The 21,819-nt window shown below is 39.0% G+C and overlaps 1 protein-coding gene across 1 annotated transcript in view; it reads left to right on the forward strand.

Annotated features, from left to right (window-relative positions):
* SLC12A7 (solute carrier family 12 member 7) overlaps nucleotides 1-21,819 on the forward strand; it is a 324,374-nt gene that overhangs the window by 214,556 nt on the left and 87,999 nt on the right. The window contains exons 9-15 of the mRNA XM_034761495.1: nucleotides 461-628; nucleotides 3,027-3,125; nucleotides 3,837-3,894; nucleotides 6,217-6,391; nucleotides 9,841-9,959; nucleotides 14,468-14,566; nucleotides 18,908-19,027. Of these exons, the coding sequence (XP_034617386.1) occupies nucleotides 461-628; nucleotides 3,027-3,125; nucleotides 3,837-3,894; nucleotides 6,217-6,391; nucleotides 9,841-9,959; nucleotides 14,468-14,566; nucleotides 18,908-19,027 (838 nt within the window). The remainder of the gene's footprint in view (nucleotides 1-460; nucleotides 629-3,026; nucleotides 3,126-3,836; nucleotides 3,895-6,216; nucleotides 6,392-9,840; nucleotides 9,960-14,467; nucleotides 14,567-18,907; nucleotides 19,028-21,819) is intronic.

Consider the following 21,819-nt stretch of genomic DNA (forward strand, 5'->3'; position numbering starts at 1 on the left):
GTATTTTAAGAAATGTTCCTGAAATGTCAAGAGTTTTATACCCAGAGAGGTCACCCGATTCATAAGAGTAGATCTTTGTTTAAATTACAGGTAATGTTGTATGCTTAGTTGTTATATAAAAATAAATGGAAGAAAAAACTGGAGCATGTCTATACTACAGAAACAGAGCTACTTTGCTGTAGTGTATTGTGGGAAGAATCAACATCAACAAAAGGTTTTTTTCTGTCGACGTAGTAAATCCATCTCTTTGAGAAGCAGTAGCTAGGTCGATGGAAGAATTCTTCTGTCAACCTAGCTGTGTCTACAATGGAGGTTAGTTCTACCTAATTACACCACATAGGACATGGAATTTTTCACAACTGTGAGTGATGTAGCTAGGGTTGATTTTATATTTAGGTCACTTTTGTTTGTACAGCTGTCATTTATTAGGTGTTTGTACAGCTCACTTATTTCCTTACAGATAACCTGTGGAGTGCCTATACAGACAAAGGATCAATTATTGAAAAAAAAGGTCACCCATCAGTTACTGGAACAGAAGAGACAAAAGTTGGAGGACTCCCATATGTTTTTACAGACATTATGACCTACTTCACAATGCTAGTAGGGATTTATTTCCCGTCTGTGACAGGTAAATACAGTGGTTTTGCATGAAAAGATACTGCTGCTGTTAATTGTAATTTTATTGTTGGCACTTCATTTCCCCAATTTTGGTTTATAGGTATTATGGCTAAGTTACATTTAATTATAATGTTAGAGTAGAGGGGAGGCACAGTGTACCTTGTTATTTCAGTGGGCTACCGTCTGTGGCAGAAACCATTTAAAGCAGCATTTCCTAATTTTTTGAAAGCTGAGTTCCCTTCAACAAAATGAAACCAATTGTTTTTTCCCAGGCCTTCATGCGTTGCTAAAGGCCTAAGCAAAATGACTGCTAACTCAAAGATTGTGTATATCTTGATAATATAATTTTTTCTCTCTTGAAATGAATGGGGCAGTTTACCCATCTGAGCTACTGTTTCAGGTTTTCTGCAAACTTAGGCCGACATCTTTTTATCAGGTTACATTTTCAAGGTTCTCTTTTCAACTGAAAAAAGGTGAGGACATCTAGAGGCGTATTGTCACAAAAGTGCAGCTAGTCTCGCAACCACCACCTTTCTGGTCTTGATAGATTTATATGGGACTAGTTTGATTGAAACAACTTGAGGGGAATTGGGCAGGGTTCCCCCTGCCCCCATTCCTAACTCAGTCATTTGCATTTTGATGGATCGTCTGACTGTTGTGAGTGATCAGTGTTTATGTCCTCATCTGAGATTTCTCAGGTAGCAGAAGGAGGTACTTCCTCAAATATTTCCCAGTAAAATATCAAAAAGAACGTTGTCTAAGATTCCCACTGCCAGCATCCCCAAACTTTCTTGGATCTTTACAGAGATTTCAGATAGAGGCAGGGAAAATGGTTTTACCCTTGGCATTTTATCCACATCTAGCTGCCTCCCAGGTTCTAGTGTGGTTTCACCTCGTGTGGTTTGTCTAGGATATGGGCAGTGCCTGTGTTCATCCATCCCTGGAATATCTGCCCAGTAACTTCCATCCCCACTGGGGATCTGGTGTTTCTGTACCCATAAGGTAGAGCAGGGTATATCTACTTGTTTTTTTGTTGTCTTTATACAGCACCTAGCCCAATGAGTCCTGGTCTGTGACTTAGGATTCCTAGGTGTCATGATAATACAAATAATAAATAATAATATGTACTGGTGCCCGAAGAGTGAACTCAGCAGCATAGAATCATAGAATTTCAGGGTTGGAAGGGACCTCAGGAGGTTATCTAGTCCAACCCCCTGCTCAAAGCAGGATCAATTCCCAACTAAATCATCCCAGCCAGGGCTTTGTCAAGCCGGGCCTTAAAAACCTCCAAGGAAGGAGATTCCACCACCTCCCTAGGTAAAACATTCCAGTGCTTCACCACCCTCCTAGTGAAATAATGTTTCCTAATATCCAACCTAGACCTCCCCCACTGCAACTTGAGACCATTGCTCCTTGTTCTGTCATCTGCCACCACTGAGAACAGCCGAGCTCCATGTATGTTGTACACCCCAGTTGAGCTGGAGCTGGCTGTGTAATTTGTCTCCCTCCAGAGGCTGAACAACAAAGTTAACTCTCTCTACATTTGGAGTGCAAGCAGCCCCCCTCCCCCACCCCCAATGTACAGACTGGGCAATTCCAGGGGAGATGAGCCAGTGTATGACAGAGATGATGCCACTTCTCTCCACTCCTCTGAGATCCCTCTGGGATGGTATCCCTCCAGCTGCAGTAGGCTCTCACCCCTGAATGGGTAACTCTGCTTGCCTCATCCCTCTTATATTTCCTATCAGCCCAAGGCATCTATGTACACCTCTACCCTGATATAACGCTGTCCTTGGGAGCCAAAAAATCTTACCACGTTATAGGTGAAATCGCGTTATATTGAACTTGCTTTGATCCACTGGAGGTGACCCTCACCCCCCGGAGTGCTGCTTTACCGCGTTATATCCGAATTCGTGTTATATCAGGTCGCATTATATCGGGGTAGAGGTGTATTCCTCAGCCAGTTTACTGTCTGTGAACACATTTCAGGGCTTTCAGTCTATTAACCAGGATTTTAGGGCATATAGGTACAAGGTGTAAAACTGCTCAAGTCCTGTTAGCTCATAGACCTTCTGAACCATTTTCTTGCCCCAACCACTACTCCATTTTATTATGTAATCCCTAATTTGTGTTGCAACTTCAGAAGAATAGTTTGTATCACACTTTTTCTGAACCCCCTGAAAATTCCTTCTATACAGTTTGTGTGACAGTTCAGATTTCTCAAGCAAAGTAAGTTTAAGCTGAACAAATGTTCTGTAGTCCACATAATGGAATGCCAAATGTTTCCTCAGTTATATTAGATTTTGGATGGTTGCTAAACATAAATATTGTATTTAAATTCTTTTTCATAAAGTAATCACTATTCATTGATTTTATGGTATAAAATTAGGTTTTATTCTTCTTTTTAGGTATTATGGCAGGATCAAACAGATCTGGAGATCTTAGGGATGCTCAGAAATCTATTCCTACTGGAACAATTTTGGCTATTTCAACTACATCCTTTATCTGTATCCTTTGTGATGTGTTTTAATTATTTTCTTTCTTCCAATGCACGCTATTAAAGTGGAAGTGTACAGGCCTTAGAATTTTGTTTTGAAGTTTTACTGGGAAGCCACAAGTTTGCTGAGTTTAAAACTTAGCAGGAGCAAAACAGAACCTAAACTGAAAGAAATTCTAAATATTTTCTATTGATTCCCCAAATTCCAAATGAAAATTGATGCTATTAGGGGTGGATAATGCAGGATCCTGAAATCACCCTGGTCTAACCAGTAAATTACCTTTATTTTGATCTGATCAGTGTGGCCATTTGAAAATTTGATAGCGTGTGAGCTGCCAGGGAAAGAAACTAATGCTATACAGCATTACAAAATTAGGACTCCCAGAGTCTTCTTTTATGAAATGCCAAATTTTGGATCACTTGAAGTTACTTAAAATATGAGAAAATATTTTAAATGATATAATATAATATATGAAGTTGGTTATTTTCAGTACTACATTAGGGTAAAGTATAGAATAAATACAGCACATGATAAAGAAATATCGGCAAAAGTCAGCTAACCCTTGATTAATCTTATTTTTGTGAGAAAGCTGGAAGAAGACAAAAAAAGTAATGTTCTGAGATTTTTTTTTACAGATTCTTAGGTAATGAGGAGTTTAATTCTTCTCCAAATTACAGTACAGTATAATCTGTTTTTATCTTCCTTCATTCTCAATAATAGATCTATCCTGCATTGTATTGTTTGGTGCATGTATAGAAGGTGTGATATTAAGAGATAAGTATGTATGTTTAATTTCCATCTTTATAAAGTGTACATGTTTTATGTATGCTCATAAATGTTGATTATTGGAATGAAAATATGTTTGAATAGGTTTTATTTTAGAAATTTACCGGTAATTTAGATGGTGTGTGTTTATGTGACAGTTAACATTGCTAAATGTCTTAATTTCATACTATTCTTTTAATAAAAACAGACAAGTCAAAGTTGAAGAAGAAAAAATAATGAAAATATGCTAAGTACACACTTAGCCTTAATTATGAATGCTTATGTTTCTGAATACCCTACCTGGAGATCCACCTGAAAATCACAAAGGTGTATTAGCTAGTGCAGAACACAGAAGCTCACCTTTTGAGTAGGGCATGTTATACTGCACCTATGTTCTGTGCTGTGCACTGGCTGCCTGTTCCCTTCTTGCTGAAATTAGATTATAATTAGTACCTTTATAGAGTTGTAACAGATTGCTTGGAGGGCCAGGCGGCCTAGTGTTTTGCATCTGACTTCCAGTCCTTTGTTTCCCTGGTCAAGGTGTCTCAGTCCTTCATGCAGTGGGGGTTGGGAGAACCAGGCCCTCCCAGTCCACCAACACTGTGTGAGTTGACTCCTGAACAGGGGCACTCCGAGAAGGGAGTCTAAAGCCACTGTCCTGGGCTACTTCCTACTACTGTCCCTTCAGTTTGTGGAATGGCCTCTAGAGTTCAATTTACTGGGGTGGCTTGCCTCCCAGGGCAGCCTCTCATGGATCTTGGGCAGAACCTTGCTGCGGTCCCTGGGCATGTAGCAGAGAATTTTCAGGGACTCAGTTGTATGTATGCACTGGCACCATGTGGTATCCCTTTTTCTGCAGATCCAGTAGGTGACTTGTTTTCAAAGCTGCATGTGCATATGTAGCTTCAAAATGAGTACTGACAAGTGTATCCAAGGTCTAGGCATGCACAATTCAAAGATTTTGAAAATTGACTTCAATGCGTCAGGCTTCTTGCTCTGTCTCTGTTGTTCCTGGCCCTTGTGGGCCTGAGGAGAAATAAGGTGGAACTGGGTTAGTCTTAGCTCTACCTTTTTCCTTTCTCTGCCAACTGCTCTGGCAAGCCTGAAAACAAATGAAAAATAATAGGCTAGATACAATGCATTTTTACTAATAATCTTCAAACATTAAAAGTGACCTGCAAATTTTTTTAAAAATAAATTAATGCATGCCACTTTTTAAAAAACTGCCTTGACTTTGCTGGATGACATCTCACATTTCTTAAGACTCCCCTAAGCTCTCTCACCTTAACTGAACCCCCTCTGGACTCGTGCATGGATTCATAGGCAAGACAGAATCAATTATCTCAAGAAACCATTGGAACTAGCTTGGGCATCAGTTACTATGTTATGAAAGCACCTGGCTCCTAGTGCTGATTTCTTTTGCGCATTCTCCTGATAGACATCTTTCAAAAATTGCACTGACTCAGGCAGCATGCCAGGCTAAAGGCGTATGTATGTAGTTGACTGGCTAATTCTAGTTGCCACCCCCGTGGGTTTTCTGTCTTTACTCCCTCTGCCTATACCTCAGAGAAAACCATCATAGCATTACCACTTTTTCCTTAGCACTCCCTCCCATGTCAATAACCCTCTCCCATTTGCTATTTTTCTTTAACCGGAACAGCTAATCCAACAGCTGTGAGTGGAGGACAGCTTACAGGCTGTCTCCATGCTTGCACATGCCCAAGTGTCTTAAGCATCTCTAAACAATGTTAAAACTAGGCAGTTCACATCTGTCAGCAGGTTATGACACTACCTCACCCACTGACTCTTCTCATACATCTTTTGATACCCATGCACTGTATATGATCAACCATTTATTTTGAAAACAATATTTATATGAATCCTCTATTTGTGTCTCTGTATATATCTGCACGACAGGGTTTTCAACAGCAAAGGCTTCTGAAAATCTGGCTTCTAGTATCATGGCTGTTATTCTCATTACATGGTAATTAGTTCAATACCACAATGGGTACAGAGCATATGAGTAAATACTACTGGCATAAACAATGTAGTGTGCCCAGATAATATGGAAGTTATGTCTTGTAAAGACACATGTAGTATTAAGAATTATTAAATCACAGTTGTGTTGTAAAATTTAACTGCTCCATTCCTTAATAGTATAAGAAAGAGGATAAATCGGTTGGATAAACCCAAACACAACCTGATTATTTTGTAGAGTATCATTTATTAAGTGCTAAAACATAATTAGAAATGTGTATATTGAGCTATAATAGAAGAATTATCACTTTAGCATTCACTGCTCTTTCTCGTTAATTTATTTGATCTTTTCCCCAAGGTTTGGAGAAGCAGTTAATGGAAACCTAGTGATTGGTACATTGGCATGGCCTTCTCCATGGGTAATTGTAATTGGTTCATTCTTCTCTACATGTGGTGCTGGTCTACAGAGTCTTACTGGTGCACCCCGGCTGTTGCAGGCTATTGCAAGAGATGGCATAATACCATTTCTTCAAGTGAGCTACTTTTTTCAGTATTTTAAATGCATTTACATTTAAATTGCATTTATATTGTTGACTTAAATATATTTTCAATTCTTTTTATTCCTGTTACCGCTGCAGAGCCATGAAAGTGTGATGGGATGTCTATACTGCAATCCAAGGTATAATTGCAGCTAGGATAGACCTACCCAAGCTAGCTTTACTTGTTCGAGCATTGCTAAAAACACCAGTGTAGATATGGTGGTGCAGGCTTCAGCAATGCAAGTTGGTACTCAGGGTTATGGATGGGCTAGTAGAGCCTGCACAGAACCCCGTATCACCTCAACTACGCTGCTATTTTTAGCAATGCTAGCACAGGTAAAGCTAATGGAGGTATGTTTACCTGACCTGCAGTCACACCTTGGATTCCAGTATAGATATACCTTGAGCTGAATCTAGATTTTAATTGCATTAAAAAGAAAAAAGTAAATCAAGTTGCATTTGCAGACCACACTCTACCCTTATGTATCTCTGTGCTGTTTTATTGTCTTTATTCTTCAAACAATCAAGTTGTGCACTATGAAACTGAGGCAGAATTGGGCCCACAGAATTTTTTACGAGTGGAAATGCACAAGCCAGAAAATAACTAGCAACTTAACTTTCAGATTCCAGGCTAGGTTTGGAGTTCAGGCACTTTTTATTTGTAAATAGAGTAAATTTGATCTGGACATGGAGCTACATGATACTGTTTTGGAGTCACTTATAGAAAAAGTTGAGAGCAACAATTTAAGTTCTTACTCATTCTGCAAATTATGTAAATTAAGACAGGTATAACAGCTATTTCCATGCTGTTCTGTCACTAACTCTGAACTTCAAGGCCTGGTTGTGACTGAGATGAAGATTATGTAACTTTTTTCTGAATTGGATAGTTTGGCGAGTGTAGAGTCTCCCAGGTATTCTAGTGCCTGGGCAAAATTGGGAGATGCATGAAAAGCAAGACCATCTTGAACAGCTTGCAAAAACTGTACCCTTCCCATTGATGAAGGGGGTCTAACTCAAGTTATTAAGGTACTGCATATGCTTGGTCTCTTGAAGGATGCATCTTTGTGCCTACATTTACAGATAAAAGCAAAGGACAAAAAATGCCATCGTCCAGAAAGACAATGCAAAGACTTTTGTAAGGCACTATACCTGGAATTAACTGAAAAAGCCTACCTAGAAGTGACAGCTGTTACAACACTCTGTGGGTGCCTGCTAAAGGAAGAACGGAAAGTGGCGGCTGCTGGCCAGACACCCAGCTCTGAAGGCAGCACCGTTGCTGCCAGCAGCAATGCAGAAGTAAGGGTGGCAATGCATTATACCATGCCAACCTTACTTCTGTGCTGCTGTTGGCAGTGGGACTGCCTTCAGAGCTGGGCGTAAGGCCAGCAGCTGCCATTCTCCAGCAGTCCAGCCATTGCTTAAATTGTGCTAGGGTTCTCCAGCACCTCTTGCATTAAAAATTAAGCCGTGTTCCCATTTCCCTCCTTACGTGCGACATTCAGTATGCATTGTAGAGTTTAAAATTATGGATAAGTCACTATGCAGGCTTTTACTCACTGACTACAGTGGAATGAGCAAATAACCCTATACCGGCACAAGATAGTTCATCATTCCTGCCTCTTAGTCCAGCCAAAGTAAAAGGCAAAAGATTTATACGATCTGAAGAAAAACCAGAGTAACTATAAAAAACCTGCAAATTAAAATAAAAATGAAAACATGGTTGCAACAGAAGCAAAAATGTTAACTCAGTCATTTCCTTTTATATTGACAAATTCTCAGTCTTTTGGACAGGACTGGAAAATGACTAACGTTAGGAGGCATAGAAAAATATTCAACAGTGGATAGATACTTGATTATTTTGGTTTCTATCTCTTAAGGATAGAATGCGTTGGGCGTGTTCTGAAAGGTAGTGCTGCTTTTTTTCTCGTGAGACTTGGCAACAGCCCCTGTTGGCAGGCAGGGATCTGAGCAGAGACAGGGCCAACCAGCAGCTCCTCCTAGTTCCCCACGTTAGGTAACATGTCCAAGGGGATAGGAGCTGGTGTGAGATTTAGAGAGGCACCATCTAGTGTATGATGGTGGTGGTAATGGGAGGCAGTGGAAGACAATCTTTGGGAGAGGAACTAGAGTGGGACAGGCCCAATTAGGGGAATCTGAGGAGGGGACTGGGGCTGGGAAGAAGTTGTATGAAGAGAAGGGAGTTGGAGAGAGGCGTGGGGAACTTGTGAGTGAGGGGAAGGGTACTAAGGAAGGAGGGACTTGGTGGGAGGAGCTGAATATTGGGGATGCAGAGAGAATAGGTGCCAGGACAGGGAAACTCTAAGGGTGGGGAGAGGTGAGAGGTGAATCAAAGAGACAGATGTGGGGCAAGAGAGAAATGTCATAGTTTCGAGGAGTAAATAGAAAGGGGATATTTGGAAATGAGGGAACAAAGGGTGAGATGACTGCAGAGGTTTCACAGGAGGAGAGAATGGGCTTGAGGAAAGAGGAGACTCAAATGAAGAAGAGAATTATGGATGTTTTGGAAGGAAAGAGAGTAAGGGGCATTAGAGTTGTCTGCAGGAGGGTTAGAGAATTTGTAGATAGAGATGGGTTTCAAGGGAGAGGGAGGGATGTTTAGAGATGATGAAGTGTTCAGAGGGAGAGGGAAGAGAGCATGAAGAATTTATAGTCATGCAATGGTGCCAGGGAACATGAGACATTTGAAATATGGCGAGAGATGTTTGAGGAAAATTAGGGTTTAGAAAGAGAATGAGAGTTTGAATGAAAGAGAGGGAAGATTGAAGGGTCTCTATAGGGAAAAGGGAGGGAAGGGTGTGGTATGGAGAATGAGAGTGAGGAGAAACTGGATGTTTAAAAAGAGAACAGGTGGAGGGAATACTGGGGTTTCAATCCTTATGGTTGTGTGGAGAGAAGAGGAGGGAACATATACTGCTGTGTGTATTCTTTGGAACCTTGAGAGAAGACTTTGTCCCAGCTACCCCCTACAACTTTATGAATAAAATTACCTGAGTGGATCTGGCCATGAGCTCTCTCATATCCCATGTATCAGCAACTGGGCTCCTTCTACTGATTTATGGTAGACTTCTCTGTAGGTTCCCATGCTCTTTCCTTTGTTTCTTCTTTTCTTTCTTTAATGCAGTATCAAGAGTCAGGCTTGTGATTAGAAATGTCATGTTGTTTCTCTTCCCCATCCCTAAAATTTTAATTTTGTATTATTAAAAAAAAATAGTTTTCCTATATCAAGTCTTAACTCATGTAAATTTGTTTTTTTAATATATAAGAGAATCTGCTTATGTATGTGGATTTCAAATAACTTTAAAAATGGCTTTAACCAGTTTAAATTTGATGGGTTTTGTTAAAGTTGGTTTCCCTTTAGTATATTTTGAGAACTATATATTGAACAGATTTACTTATTTTACTGAAAATTTTAATTGAATTAGGTATTTGGTCATGGAAAAGCAAATGGTGAACCAACCTGGGCATTACTTCTCACTGCTTTTATTTGTGAGATAGGAATTCTCATAGCTTCACTGGATAGCGTAGCACCAATTCTTTCAATGTAAGTATGCATGTGAAACTTGACATTATTTTTTTAAAAGCTTATTATATTGTTGAAATTAACTTAGTTATCAAGACTTTTTCTGGTTTTTGAAATACTTTTCAGATCATATTGTTAGTAAAACTCAGTTAACCTGAAGAGAATCTAGACTGACAAAATATGATAAAAGCCTTAGGCTAATGCTAAATTAAATCAATGCTTAACTTATAGACTTCTATACATTATTTGACTTAGTACTTCAGATATTCTCATTAAAAAATTAGCACTATCTGAAATCAACACAGACCATATTAAATGGACTGAAATCTAGCTAAATGAGAGATTTCACAAACTAATTCTGATTAGGGAGTTATCACCTAGTGGGGGAATTTCTAGCGAGGTCCCATAGGGATCTGTTCTTGTCCCAATGCTATTGAATATCTTTACTAGTGATCTGGAAGAAAATATAAAATCATTAATGGTAAAGTTTGCAGATGCCAGAAAATAGGTGAAATGGTAAATAATGCTGGGGACAAGTCAGTTCTACAGAGCAGGGTGGGTCACATTGGCTAGGTGGGCTCACTTGAACAAAATGTATTTTAGTACATCTAAATACAAGATCATGCATCTGGGAACCAAGAATGTAGGTAACATTTATAGAATGGAAGACTGTTTTGACAAGCAGTGATTCTGAAAAAGACTTAAAGGTTATGGTGGATAACCCTGTGTGATACAGCTAAGTGAGTAAATGAAATACTTTCATAGACTGCTAGGCCATAAGGGATCATTGTGATCATCCAGTCTAATCTCCTGCAAAGCACAGACCGTAGAACTGTCCCAAAATAATTCCTAGCACATATCTTTTAGATAAACATTCAATCTAGATTTAAAAATTGTCAGTCATAGAGAATGTACCATGACCCTTGATGAATTGTTCCAATTGTTACTCTCACTGTCAAAAGTGTACACCTTATTTCTAGTCTAAATTTTTCTAGCTTCAACTTCCAGCCATTTGATCATGCTATACTTTTCTCGGCTAGATTGAAGAGCCCATTATTAAATATTTGTTCCCCATATAATGTAGGCACTTATAAACTGTAATCAAGTTAACTGTCAACCATCTCTTTGCTACGCTAAGTGGATTGAACTCCTTGAAACTATCACTTAAAGGCATGTTTTCTAATCCTTTAATCATTCTCCTGGCTCTTGTCTGAACCCTCTCTAATTTACCAACATCTGTCTTGAATTGTGGACACCAGAACTGGACACAATATTCCAGCTAGTGGTCACATGCCAAATGCAGAGATAATATTAACCTCTCTATTGCTGCTCGAGATTCCCCTGTTTATGCATCCCAGGATAGCATTAGTGTTATGCTTATAAGAAGCACATGGAATCTTTTTAAAGGGGATAAGCACACCCCCCTCCCCCAAAAGGTTCTGCAGCTGGATCTTATAGTTATCAGTCCTAAGTGTTGCTTGGTCAGTTCCAGTGGCCAGCTGAAAATGCACACGAGGGAGGGGAGCTGGGTCTCTGTCGAACATGTTCGAAGCTCCGATGTTGATGCAGAATGAACCCAAAGGCCCATGGCAATTTACCCATCTTTTATAATAATAAGTTCCATACAAGCCTATGGCCCTTGTTGTCACACCAGAGTTGTTAATCACGAGGTATTCAAGGTTGTTCTTAATCAGCATTATTTTGAGTTGTTACTGGGATGATCCGCAGCTGTTTCTTATCTCGTCTCTCTGGCTCAACTCCTTATCTTGACCCTGGGGTGTATGCCTTTTACTTTAGGGTTGTCAATCTGCCATCTGGGTAATTCTGATAATTAAGTTGGTGCCTGTTGACTCCTCCACTCCCCTCTTGACTATCCGGCCCAGCTGTCTCTTCTCAGTAATCAGTATGCTATACATTCTTCACTCACACACCAAACAGTAAATAAGGCAATAATTACAGCCATAAAACTTCTGTCCTTCTAAGAACAATCATTAACACAATCAGCAAAGAATAAACTCAGAACAATTTCTTCTTACTAATTCAAAGCTAGCAAAATGGAGTAGAAAGCAAAATAAAAAAATGGAGTGCAATTTACTTGAGACAATTTCTCCCCATTAGGCATTTGGCCTACATTAGCCCTTTTTGACCACAGTATCACACTGGGAGCTCAAGTTCAGCTGATTATCCACCACAATCTCCAAATCTTTTTCAGAGTCACTGCTTCTCAGGATAGAGTCCCCCATCAAGTAAGAATGGCCTGTATTCTTTGTTTCTTGGATATGTATCTAAGGAAACATGGTGTAGATGCAGGGAGGTGGTATTACCTTTATATATGGTATAAGTGAGACCTTACTGGTACACTGTCTTCAGTACTGGTGTAAACACTTCAGAAATGATGCTGACAATTGGAAATGGTAAAAAGCTATTAATCCATCTATTGTGCTTATATGGCCCTAATTATTGTGGTATCTGAGTGCCTGACAGGGTATAATGCATCTTTCTAGCGTTGTAGCTGTGCTAGTCCCCGGACATTAGAGAGGCAAGGTGAGTGAGGTAATATCTTTTTTTGGATCCACTTCTGTTGGTGAAAGAGACAAGCTTTTGAGCTACACAGAGCTCTTCAAACAATAAATCATAGGCTTAGAAGATAGTGGTGTAATGTATGTTTAACTCAATAATTCATCCTGAAAACCTCTTTCATATTTCTTTCAATCAGGTTAGTTTCTCTAGTAATTCACCCACAGTATTGCAATAAGCAGCTGTTTTCCATACTTTTGCATTTTAAAATATTGCCAATGTCAAATTACTTTCCTATTTTACAGGTAACTTTAGTACCTTCGAATAAAATGTAATAAAATGTGGGGTGGTTTTACATATACAGTAAACTAGACTAAACCTTACAATATAGCAGTGATTGTAGCTATTGCATACAAAACTGTCTCTTGCCTTGTGGAACTTAGTCACTACAGTATAACATGCTACAAAGAGATTAGTAAAACTTTAAAAAGGATTAGCGTTTTATATGAATAACAAAAAGATGCCTTAAGTTAAAATAGCAAAGATTTTTGATATAAGTTTTATGAGGGATATAAACCCTGTTTCAAGTTTCAAGGTATAGTAACTCCTCACTTAAAGTTGTCCCGCTTAACGTTGTTTCGTTGTTACATTGCTAATCAATTAGGGAGCATACTCATTTAAAGTTGTGCAATGCTCCACACTTGCATTGTTTGGCAGCCTGCTTTCTTCACACCTGGCAGCCTCCCTACGGCCCCTTGCCCCGCAGCGCCTCCTGGCCGCCGGCAGACTCTGTGGATCAGCGCCTTCCCTCTCCTCCCCCCCACCTCCTGCCCGCGGCTGTCAGCTGGCTTGCGGCGTTTTGGAGGCGGGGGGGTGGGAGGAGCAAGGATTCAGCGCGCAGGCTCCCCCTCCCTCCTGCCTTCTGCCAGCGGCAATCAGCTGGCTTGCCGCGTTCGGGAGGCAGGTGAAGAAGGGGGAGCCTGTGCACCAAGTCCTTGCTCCTCCCCCCTCCCTTCTGCCCGGGACAATCAGCTAGTTTGCTGCGTTCGGGAGGCAGGGGAGCAAGGGGGAGCCTGTGCACCGAGCCCTCGCTCCTCCCCCCCGTCCTGCCTCCAAAACTCCGCAAGCCAGCTGATTGCCGCCGGCAGGGGGCAGGGGAGGGAGTGGAGGTGCGCCGAGTCCTCGCTCCTCCCGCCTCTCTCCTGCCCAGGGCAATCAGCTGGCTTGCGGCGTTTTGGAAGCAGGAGAGAGGGGGAAGGAGCGAGGACTCAGCGCGCTTCCCCCCTCCCTCCCCTGCCTCCCGAATGCGGCAAGCCAGCTGATTGCCCCAGGCAGAAGGGGGGGGGAGCGAGGACTCGGCATGCCTCCCCCCTCCCTCCCCTAGGCGGCAATCAGCTGGCTTGCGGCGTTTAGAAGGGAGGGGAGGGAGGGGGAGGAGCCAGGACGCAGCGAGCGAATAAAGGGGGAGGAGTTGGGGGGGAGAAGAGGTGGGTCAAAGATGGGGGCTTGGGGGAAGGAGTGGAGTGGGCGGCCTGAAGGTTGAACCCCCGCCTCTGGTGCTTGCAGAGTAGGGGAAGCTGCCCTGGAACCTACCCCCCACCCCCCCATTTACATTAATTCTTATGGGGAAATTGGATTTGCTTAACATCCTTTCACTTAAAGTCGCATTTTTCAGGAACATAACTACAACATTAAGTGAGGAGTTACTGTATAAGTGAATTTCTAACTGATTGGAGATAGGAAGAAGCTTTCCATGTTGATAGATCATTCTTTGATTATCTACTGAAGTGTTTCTTGCATCTTCTTCTGAAACGTCTGGTACTGACCACTATCAGAGACTGGATACTATATTAGATGAATCACTGATCTGATCTGGTTTAGTAATTTCTATGTTCTTATACTAATCTGAACTTTCTGTAAATATATTTATTTATCCCTACTATCTTTAATAGATTTCGTATGTGAGACTATAGAGTTCATTTTCCATCTGAAAGATTTGTCTTTCTCTGCAGGTTTTTCCTAATGTGCTATATGTTTGTGAACTTGGCCTGTGCAGTGCAGACTCTTTTATGCACTCCAAACTGGAGACCTCGTTTCAAGTACTACCATTGGTAGGAAATCTTTTTATGTACACTTCTTATTTAGAAGAGCCAAATCTAATGGCTAATTTTGGTTTGTATTTGTTGTTTGTTTTGCATTCATTGGACATTTTCAGTAGCAAACTGTTTTCAACAATTTATAGATTCACAATATTAACACAAGAGGAAAAATTACAATAGAGGAGAGGGTTTGGAAAAATATTTTTCCCTGTTCATTTCAGTTAGTTCTAAGTTTGCTGCAGATGGGAAGCAAGACAGAAATAGTTATGAACAAGAACACACATAATGATAGCTGTAGTTAAAGCCACATAGGGGTCTATTTCAAGAGTGGGTGAGGTTCTGTGGCCTGCAATGTGCAGGAGGTCAGACTAGACGATCACTATGGTCCCTTCTGACCTTTAAGTCTATGAGTCTATGAACATAACCTCTATGCAGCCTTAATTCAGCCCACTTAGTGTATCTATTATCATACAATCTTTAATTACAAACTTACATACATAATTACATTTCTACAGGACCCATTGCTCTAGTCCTAAAAAAAAGCAGTTACCAGAGTACATGATTTTGCCATATAAATAATATTTATTTTGGACTTAAAATGGATGCATTAATCTATTTGCACACACTTTCATTACATGATTTCTCTTCTTGACTAAGTAGTTATGTTTGCTGCATAGTTTCAAGAAGTACTGGAACACTGTTCTGACTGTTCAAAAAAGTGCCAGAACAGCATTCCAGAGTGTTTTGGCACAACTCAAGCACTAACTGGACCCCTGCCTCATGCAGTGAATGAGTACTTAATTCAATATTTATTTTTATCTTTATCATTCAGTGTGTGGCCCCAGGCCCTGTTTAATGCACACTATCCAAACCCTCAAAAGATAAATACAAAATTATTTATTTTCTCCTTGGAGTTTCTGTGGAGCTCTCTCTATAGTATCCCAGTGTTTCATAAACATTACTAAATTTAGATGGTATTATTTATCCCTGTTTTGCACATGAGAAACTGAAGCACAGAGAGTTTAAGGCTAAAGTTTTCAAAAGTGTCCACTAATTTTGAGTGCCCAATTTGAGAAGTTTATGGTCTGATTTTTCAAAGTACTTAGTATTTTTACAGTATTTAATGTTCAAAGCACAGCTCCAATCAGTTTCAGTTGCAGCTGAAAGCACTTGGTCTTCAATTACAGCATCATATAAAAATCTCATATAATTATATTAATGTTCTATTTATAACTCCAGAACAATAGAATTGACTTTAAACTCATTCTCATTGATTCACTAAACTTTAAGTAAATTAGAAGTCTGATTTTAAACATTGTGTTCAATTTTGAATCGAATTTGTTCATGCAGTCATTTCAAATATGTACCCCAATTTGGTATTTGCATGAGCCAGTGATCTGTTGTGGATGTGTAGTTACCCAAGTAGTCATTACATTGGTGGTAATTGTAGTGCACATACTTTTGAAAATGAATGGGTGCTTGGATTCAGCTACCAAATCTAAATGTTTTTCTTTTTATTCTTTTATAACCTTCAAGAAGCAGCATACATTTGTGCTCCAAAACATACACCCAGACTGAATCTGGAATGTATACTGTGCTACCCTTTTCAGTTACATGCAAAGATTAGCGCTCGTTAAGTTATTTTCTGACATTGGTTCTCTTTTACTTAGCATTTTATTATCTTTTGAAAGTGCCAATTAAAGAATTTGAACTTTTTATTACTCAAATTTTATACTAACATTGTGTGGAATTCTGAAGTAGTATGCAGATTCCCAGAGAATATCTGTGAAACTCACTGACAATGTGTGTGCTTGAACCCCCTCTAGTACTGGTCAACAAAGAGGATGACAGCCTACTACTGCTGTTAGTTACTTCATTAGCTCAAGGGGCAGAGGTCTATGCTTTAGATGTTAAGGTTCCAACTGTGCTGCAGGCTCATGTCAGTGTCAATATTATTCCACATGATGGAATTTCCCCCCCTGTTTTCTTTTTTTAAAATCTAGGAAATTACATACAGAAAACTATGATAAAAATGTTAAGGTTGCAAAGCCAAGTTCTCAAAAGTTAGGAAATGTCAGAATTAAGTTTGCATTTTATAGATGAGGAAATTGAGACAGGCAAAATTATTTGCCCATGGCCACACCTGAATCAGTGACAGAACCAGGATTAGAACAGGAGGCTTATTGACTCCAACTCTGTGCACTTTCTTCCAGACCACACTCTGTTACTATCAGTGTTATTGTGTATCCACAATTTTTCCATTGACTATAGTTGCAATCATGAGTGCTCACCGCTTCTGAAAAATCAGGTCCAAGGTGTCTCAAGTTGGGCACTCCAAAAACAAACAAAAAAAAAACAAAAAACAAAAAACCATGAGGAACACACAATTAGTAGCAACCCATGAAATCAATGAAGAAGTTAGAGCTTCTGTGAAAAAGATAAGCATCATATATATATGTAAAGTGTTAGGCAAGTTAATTATTCAATTACTGTTAATGTGATATGCAGGAGTGCTGCAAAGAGACTATTTTTTTTAATTTCCTGTTCCCAATCATCTGATCTGGATCAGGATTACCCTGTCATGTGGCAGGGTCATCCCACTGTCCCCAGTGGCACTATTACACATCTTCTCTTTCATTTGAAAAGTAAAAGCAAACATGACATTATAACTGGAAAAAAAAGCCTTGCTGCAAACTAATAGAGCCAAAATCCTCATTTTTTATAAAATGTAAACAGATTATATGACATTGTGTACCTTCCCCCTCGCCCTTCTAGCCCAAAAACCATCAATCAGCTACTAAATCTTAGTACTGCAGCACTGTCGCTTGAGCTAAAGGACTTTAGCTGGAAGCATGAAAAGGCTGTTATCCTCTGTTGACCAACCACTGGAAGAGGACAGGTAACATATTGAAAGAGCGTTACATATGCTGAAGTAGCCTGCTTTTACAGAAACCATAGCCAAGGACATATATTTGGCAAACTTTCTAAGAGATAGCATTGATAAGTGGCTCCGGCTTGGATCTGCCCTATTTGAGATCTGGATTCCCAACTTGTGTGAACTGTGATGCCTTGTTCAGTAATAACTTGTGAAGTTCACAGAACTGTTAACACCAAGTTGTAGTATTGAACCTACAACTAAGGGTGAAATTTTGGTCCCATTGAAGTCAATGGTAATATGATTCCAGGATTTTCCCTTGGTTCAAGCATTGTGCATTTTCCCTTAGGCCAAAGGGTATTTTAATTGGGAGGAAAAAAAGAATATTTATTTTATCTATGTCCTGCCTGGAGTCTCAGCTCTTTGTGCAAACTGCTGAAGTGAAATGCCCTGAGATGATTGCTTAGAGTTTTAATGGAATTTTGGTGATGTTTGGCAACAAACCAAAAACAGGCTGTGCCTTGTGAAAAACAGATAGGAAATTGGAATTTTTGGCACCTTGTAACTTGGCCAAATCTAAACAGATTTTCTTGAAGCCAACAAAAGGCATCTTGTTGACTCCAGGACAATCCACTTGCCAAATTTCAAAAATTTGCTGCAAGTATAAGAGCTCTTCAAAAAGAGGGTGTAAGAATTTTTAATAAAGGAATATAGGATAGAGCCCAAATCTGTCATTGCTGGTACTCATTATATAATCTTTTGTTTATAAACCTCATCCTATTTCTGCGTGGTGTGATTTAAACAAAAAACAAAAACAACTACATGTTTATTTAATGACCAATTCTTATTTGTATATTTGTTCTTTTTAAAACTTTTGTCTGCTTATTTTATTTTTTAAACTTCTACCTTTTTCTGTTTTTCAACCTTGACATTTTTTTTACAATTTTAAATCCCAATCTGTCTTTTTTTAACCTTTATATTTAGAAGATTTCTTAGACTCTAGCCACAACGGATACTTATCATACCCAGTTTTTATTATTACATGACATACTTAGGGCACCATATCAGTAGATAAATATATCATACTTCATTGACTGAATTTAACAAGAATATTGTTAATATTGGCTGTTTGTATATGGATTTATATAGAATAATATAAATAATGAAGAATATTTTTGAAGTTTAAAACAGACTTGAAAGTTATAGATGTTAAATAATGTTAAGACCTGTTTAAAACTTGAAAAGAGTTGTAGGCACAAGTAGAGAGATTCAAAACTGAACATTGCAGGCATATATTGAATATTGTATTCGGTTTTCAGCATTTTCAGAACGATTATTAAAGTTGTTGACAATGCATTTAAATTATGAAATAGCCTTTTTTGTTAGAGAGGTCTTTCTGGGAGTTAGTTTAATGGAAGAATTGACTTTGTAGAACATTTGCAGGCATGTTATAAATTCAAAAATGTGCTTCTTTTTAGGGCCCTTTCATTCCTGGGGATGAGTTTATGTTTTGCCTTGATGTTCATTTGCTCTTGGTACTATGCTTTGATTGCCATGCTAATTGCAGGATGTATTTACAAGTACATAGAATATAGAGGGTAAGATGATGTATTTTATTCCTTTGTTATATTTAATTTCTTTTTTTATTGGGGAATTAATACCAGGAAAATTTGAAATGTTATGCTTGAATGTTAATGTCAAGTAGCAAGCTTTAAAAAGTGACATAGTCTTGAAGCCCTAAAATTCCACCTGTTCTGCAAATTTCAAGGAAAATGACATACTTGAGTATGTATGAAAAAGACACTCCTTTCTGCAAGATGCTCTGTATCTGTTTATACAAACACATAATGCACAGAAAAGCCAGAAAATTATTTGATGTCTGGGAAAATGTCTTGCAGAGAGAGACTTGAGTTCATTTTTAACTTATCAAAAAGATGAAGAAGTGACTTAATTGGGGTGAATATGTACCCTTATGCAGAAAAAAACACCAGGTATTAAAGACAAAAAAAGAGCCAATGTCTTGAATTTGAAGACAGACAAATTCAAAATTTTTAATTAGGCACAAGTTTTTAACAGTGAGAGTGATTAAATATTGAAACTACCATGGGACGTGGTTGAACAATTGATTGTCATCCTCTTTATAACAACCCTTAACGTATTTGACGACTCTTATCAGGTCCCCTCTTAGTCTTCTTCTTTCGAGACTAAACATGCCCTGTTTTTTAAAGTTTTCCTCGTATGTCAGTTTTTCTAAACCTTTTGTTGCTCTCCTATGGACTCTCCCCAATTTGTCCACATATTTCTTAAAGTGTGTCACTCAGAGCTGGACACAATACTCTGGCCGGGCAAGGCCTTACCATTGCTGAGTGGAGCAGGACAGTTACCTCCCGTGTCTTACATACAACATTACTGTAAATATACCTCAAAATGGTATTAGCTTTTTTGGCAGTTGCATTACATTGTTGACTCATATTCAATTTGTGATCCCTATAATGCCCAGATCCTTTTCAACACTACTACTGCCTAGCTAGTTATTCCCCATTTTGTATTAGTGCATTTGATTTTTCCTTTCTAAATGTAGTACTTTCCACTTGTCCTTATTGAATTTCACTTTGAGGATTTCAGACCAGTTCTCCAGTTTCGCAAGGTCCTTGTGAATAAACGTAAAGCACTCCAAAAATGACCTCAAATAGTGTTGCCAGATCTAAATTGTAGTAACACCTTGAAATAACCATATAACTATGATGATGAATTTTGGTATTTGTGGTGTCAGATAAACTGACTATTAAAGACCCATATGATTTTTTTCATATTTTTGTTTCATCTTGGTAAATGTGCAAGGCAAAGCTATCATTTTGTTAACTTGGGTTCCTTAACTGAGCATTTCCATCCCTTAACATGTTTGGTTTTCTTTTAAATTAAATCTTGTGGAAGCAGAGAAAGAGCTGTCATGCATTGCATCCCCTTCCTGTCAGTTCTTTCTCTGCTTCCACAATGTGCAAGGCATTTTGTTAACTTAGGTTCCTTAACGTGTTTGGTTTTCTTTTAAATTAAATCTTAACTGGATTTATAAAGCTTGTTTCAGGAATAATGATAAGATCCCTGTAATATTTTACCCTAAATTATATATATGCACTCTCAACCTTAACTCTATTTTAACAAAAGTTTTGTGTTGAAATTTTCCTTTTAAAAAAACAAAACAAAACAAGAATCTCATTTATGATCAATAAACAGATCCAGAGGGACAGCTATAATAAGATGATTAAATGTTTTGAAGATTTATAAATATATACTATCAGTATTAGATTCCTTGGGTAGGGGTCCAATAGGGGAAGAGGGGGTGGAGTTAGGGTGGGGACTTTGGGGCAGGGCTGGAGTCGGGCGGGGGCGGGGGGCGCGAGCACCCACCGGCGCAGAAAAAAGTTGGCGCCTGTGATAAAAAGTCAAATGTGTGCAACGTGCTACATAGGCCAATGAATGATCAAAGGCCAATCCACGTCTGCTCCAGAGTTCCACTTGTTGCAGCTAAGTGGGAGAGGTGGGGGATGGGAAACAATACCCCAGACTGCCAGAGTTACTCTAGAATCTAAACTGTACCTGACTCAGAAGGAGCCATTCCACAGTGAGTGATTGCCAGAGATTGTTGTACTCCAGCCATGTCGTCTCTTTCCCTTGATATATGGAGAGGGTGGCCCAGAGTAATGGAACGGAGCTGGAGCACAGGCCAGGATATTACAATCTAAGACCCCAAGCCTTACACAATGTAACACACACAAGTAGTTACATTTAGTTCAATGGGACTACGTATGTATAAATGAGGGATGGGATGTGGAATACAATAAAAAGCAAGCGATATAGAAGTGAAATTGTTGATTGTTTATTTTCCCAGCTCCTCTGGTATAACTTCATAACTCATGAGTTGGGCGTCCCAAATTCATTACCAATAAAACCTTGCAATTGCACTACAGGATGATATATTTTCTAGATATATATGCACTCCAATCGTTCACTTTTAATAAGGAACCACATGGGGTCATATGGATACTTGCAAGTTGAAAACATTTGCTGGGATCATCTGCCTGTCAAAATGTCATTCCCCATTTTTATCACCTAAAAGAGATGCCAAGTTAAAAATCACACTTCTAACCAAAATTTTATATCTATTATTTTAAATCGTAGTACCTATACTTACGATAGCTGACAGAAAGTAAAGTAAATGTTTTACTATTTTTTCAGTTTACTTTGTGTATATGACAGCACTTGTCTGTTGTGAGTTTCACAGTGTTGCTCCATAGTCAGTCAGTTATTCTTGTTGATTATGTGGATATTGTAGCACTAATCAGTAAGAAGGAAATTTACAGAAAAATAAAATAAAATGTGATTCATAAAA

This window comes from Trachemys scripta, chromosome 2, assembly GCF_013100865.1.
Source record: "Trachemys scripta elegans isolate TJP31775 chromosome 2, CAS_Tse_1.0, whole genome shotgun sequence".
Taxonomy (NCBI): Eukaryota; Metazoa; Chordata; order Testudines; family Emydidae; genus Trachemys; species Trachemys scripta.